Source organism: Wolffia australiana, chromosome 15, assembly GCF_029677425.1.
Source record: "Wolffia australiana isolate 7733 chromosome 15, ASM2967742v1".
In the NCBI taxonomy this organism is placed as follows: domain Eukaryota; kingdom Viridiplantae; phylum Streptophyta; class Magnoliopsida; order Alismatales; family Araceae; genus Wolffia; species Wolffia australiana.
Window position 1 is genome coordinate 13285404 of NC_135849.1, and position 4351 is coordinate 13289754.

At 44.4% G+C, this 4351-nt stretch overlaps 1 protein-coding gene across 2 annotated transcripts; it reads left to right on the forward strand.

The window, feature by feature from the left end:
- The first annotated feature begins 249 nt into the window (after positions 1-249).
- On the forward strand, positions 250-4351 carry LOC144712759 (WRKY transcription factor WRKY51-like). 2 transcript variants are annotated; one of them, XM_078587059.1, is made up of 5 exons: positions 250-903; positions 1505-1630; positions 1709-3387; positions 3463-3899; positions 3973-4351. In XM_078587059.1, exons 1-3 carry the CDS (start codon positions 311-313, stop codon positions 1875-1877), a joined length of 888 nt encoding a protein of 295 aa, XP_078443185.1. In that variant the 5' UTR covers positions 250-310; the 3' UTR covers positions 1878-3387; positions 3463-3899; positions 3973-4351. The 2 variants fall into 2 exon arrangements, with proteins under 2 accessions (XP_078443185.1, XP_078443184.1); XM_078587058.1 differs by having other exon boundaries at positions 1709-3899.

Genomic DNA, 4351 nt, shown 5'->3' on the forward strand with positions numbered 1-4351 from the left:
AAAGTCCAAACAATAGTTGTCAACAGAGTCAGCGGACGGCTCAGATCGGCTCTGATCTCCGGTTTCCGTGTCGGTCCGTCAGCGAGCAGACCGGCCAAGAAGGGAAGCTCAACAAAATACCGCGGCAGAGGAGCTCCAATTTACTCAAGCAACCATCCCCAGACGATCTGGGCCGTCGATTTTTAAAGGCTCTTTTGACTCGAATCTTTCCTTAGTTTCCCACGGTGCAGGATAAAACCACCATCCCCTTCTTCCTCTCCCTCTTCTTCTTCTCTGGTTTTCTTCTCTCCTCTCATCTCAAGCTTCTTCCATGGCGATAGATTTGGCAGGCCGGCCGAGGCCGGATGAGCAACTGGCGATTCAGGAAGCGGCCGCGGCGGGTATACGTAGTATGGAGCATCTGGTGTTCCAGCTCTCCGGCCATGGCCAGGTAGATTGCAAGGACTTAGCCGATTTCGCCGTGAACAAGTTCAGGAAAGTCATCTCCTTGCTTAGCCGGACGGGCCACGCTCGGTTTCGACGAGCTTCTTCTTCTTCTTCTTCTTCTTCTCCTTCTCCTTCTTCTTCGTCTCCTTCTCCTTCTACGCCGGGCTCGGGGAAACCGGCGTTTTTAGCGTTTGATTTCGCTAAGCCTGCCGGTTTGGGGCAGAAGGGAGGGGATTTGACGGGGTTCAGTCAGTTTTCCAAGTTGAAAGATGGGTTTAGCTTGTCTCCGCCGTTGTCGTCGGCTAACTCTTCCTTCGTCTCGTCTATCACCGGCGACGGTAGCATCTCTAATGGGAAGCTAGGCTCCTCTTTGCTTTTGCCGTCCTCTGGGAAGCCTCCTCTATCTTCGTCTGGTAGGAGGAAATGCCCTGCTCATTCGGAGCTCTCCGGCGGCCGCTGTCACTGCTCTAAGAAGAGGTATTGCTCTTCTTCTCTTAGTTTTTCTTCTTCTTCTTCTTCTTCTTCTTCTTCTTCTTGTTCTTCTTCTGTTGAATCTGCTTCATTTTCTTCATGTCTCCTTGGTTTCTTATTTGCATCTCTTACAGTTCTTTCTTTCCTTATTTTTTTCTTTGTATTTATCGTTATTTTTGTCAGTTTTCTTGTTCTTTTGTGCTTTGATCTTCTCCTCTCTCAGTTCTACTTTTTCATTTGCTCCTTCTCTATGTTTCACTTTCCTCTTGTCATATTCTCAGACTTCTCCAATATTTCGTTTAGTGCCCTTTTTGTTCTTGTTCTTCTCCCCTCCTAGTTCTTGTTTTTCACCTTCTCCTTTTCTTGGTTTAACTTCTCCTTTTAAAGTATTTCTCTTAATGCCCTTTTAGTTCCTGCTCTTCTCCTTCCTATTGTTATTTTCTTCTTCCTCTTTTAGATCTCGTTCTCATACTTCCCCACATTGTTCATGTTCTTAGTCTCTTTTGAGTTGGAAATCTTTTACTTCTGCTTTTTGTTCTTGTTCTTCCCCTCCAAACACTTGTTCTTCTTCATCTCCAGTATCTGAAGTTGGCGTGTTTCTCTTCAGGAAATCTAAGGTGAAGAAAGTTATGAGGGTCCCGGCGATCAGCTCCAAAGTGGCCGACATCCCTCCCGACGACCACTCTTGGAGAAAGTACGGTCAAAAGCCAATAAAGGGCTCGCCTTTCCCAAGGTCCACCACCCTCCCCATTTCTCTCCCAATATCCTAACCCTAACCCTAATCCTAACCCTAAGCTGTGAAAATTTGCAGAGGCTACTACAAGTGCAGTTCTGTGAGGGGGTGCCCAGCGAGGAAACACGTAGAGAGAGACCCCCACGACCCCGCCATGCTCATCGTCACCTACGAGGGCGACCACCGCCACACCCAGCTCGCTCTTCTTCCTCCTCCCTCTGGCGATCTTCTTTTGGAAGCCTCGTAACCCCGCCATTAGAGAGGAGTGGCTTTCTCTCTCTTTTCACGCGCTCTTCCCCAGCTGTAAAGAAGACCTCTTTTCCCCCCTCACCCCCTGAGAACGAAGCGAGAAGACTAGTAAAGAGAAGAGAGAAGAGATGAAGAGATGGCTTATACTTTAACAGGGATTGAGTGGCGCGTCGAACTCTCGTTACTCGGCCATGGTCGGGCCCCCTCTCATTTGATAGCTCCCGTCAGAGCCGCCGGCGTTGTCGAACGACTTTCAGGCGCCTTAATGAGAAATAATGGCAGCCCCGGGAAAAATCTGAGCCGTCAAACCGGTGGACCAAGCAGCTGCTCGCATTCACTCGCATGAATCTAAATTAGAGTTGACCGACCTGGACTGGATGTCAGATGTCAGACGAGTCAACTATTGCCCACTATTTAAAACTCTTTCCTTCTTTACAGTGACTTCGCTCTGGATGGATTTCCTTATTGGGGAAGGGATAAACTTGTTATTTTTAGTGTGATTCTTGATGTGGGCAAGTAACCATTTAGCCCATCTAAGCCCATTAGTCAAAATAATTATTAATAATATACATCATCTTTAATAATTCTGATTTAAGCTACAATATTTATAAGTTGTTGGGTACGAACCATAGTTTGTGCAATCGAAACAACTAGTGATCGTTCTATTGCTACACCTTTTTGTGGGACGAACCCAGTCAGCCCATTTAATTAACTTTTTTTGTTTTTATGAAGCCTATTAGGCTTTTATTTATAAAATATAATGTGATGCGTACCTTTTTAGTTTACAGAGTTTGAGCATTTTCACATGAATAATTGTAAGTTATATTTTTCAACTGTAGTATTAATTATTTGTGGACGAATGATACTTATTATTGGAAATAATAATTTGGTAATTCTATAACGAGACATTAGTTGACAGTAAGCCCAAGAAGCCCATTTAGGACCTTTTGTACTTACTTGGCCCATTTGCCCTATAATTAAAATACGTAATATTATGTGTTCTGTGTACTGTGTACTCATGTTTTAAACTTTTAATAAAATACAGTTTCTATATAATTACGTTAAACACATTTAAACTGTAACCTTAACAGTTCCGAAATAACAATAGTCGCAATCATACTAGATTATTTTAATTGAAAGAAAAAATGTCATTATTGCATCGATTTGTATATCGTCTTCAGTATCCTAAGGATATTTTAATAGTTGAACAGTTGTTTTACGAGGTAATAAAGACAATGACATCCTTTAAATGCTAAATACACTTGAATTTATGCAAATATATTTGAATAATGCAACTTCTAATCAAATGGCGTACGCCATTATTGAAAATGATGTAAGATATTTCCCATAGACATGATACCCGTGGCAAATGGCTCCGTGGCTCATCATCACAACATCTTCATATCATTACTTTCTTTGTTGAGGATCACATCGAGGGAGTTCTCTGGGACAGTCTTCTACATCTATCCATCTCTCACGGCAACGATCTCAAAGAAATCATCAAATAGGTATATCCGCGTCGCTTATCTTGTATTCTTGTATCTGAGAATAACGGTGATTTCTAACATTATCTGCTGAATCAGACCAGATTTTATCGCCTGTTCGGACCTATCTTTATTCCTCCATTATCTGCTGAATCAGACCAGATTTTATCGCCTGTTCGGACCTATCTTTATTCCTGCCAAGGTTAGGCAGTAGACGTAGAGAGAGAAAGAAGAAAAGAAAGAGGAAGATAAGTTTCAGGCATAATCGCTGACGTGACAGGCCTACGTGGTGGAAGCTAAAAGGTGACGAGCCGTGAAGTGCGGGCTCCCCGTCCCTTTTCTTCTAACTTCGTTCTCCCTTTTGACGTTCGCCAAGCGCACCAGATAGGAGCGCAGACAGCGATGGTTTCGGACTGGCAAAGAAGTAGCCCAGAAGAAGAAGACAAAGATGAGGAAGAAGAGGAAGAAGAAGAAGAAGGCGATGTGAAGAGCGTATTGGGTTCATTGTGTTCTCTCGAAGACGCGCTTCCCGTCAAGTAAGATTGCAATCGTTTAATCTTTGGTTTTCATCGTTTAAACGTGTTTCAACGAAGAGATTATCGTTCACAGGAGAGGGCTATCGAATTGCTTCTCCGGCAAGTGTAAGTCATTTGCCAGCCTCGCCGACGCGGCGGCGCTGGGCTCCGCCGCTGGACTGAGCAAAGCGGAGCATCCATTCAACAAGCGACTAAGAATGACGATGAAATACAGAACATCCTGGCGGCGACGCCAGCCAAGTGGAACCCTAATCGCCACGCGTCTCGACGGGATTGGCCAGCACGAAGAAGCTCGCGGAGATCAGTTCTCCTCTTTCTCTTCCTCTCCCAAAATCCTCTACTCTGGATTCTTCCTCCTCTCTCATCTCCAGCCAGCGTAACCTCTCTCTTTCCCTCTCTCTCTCTAAATTGGCCATTTTATTGGGTAAGCTCTATTGCATCGACTTTAAGTA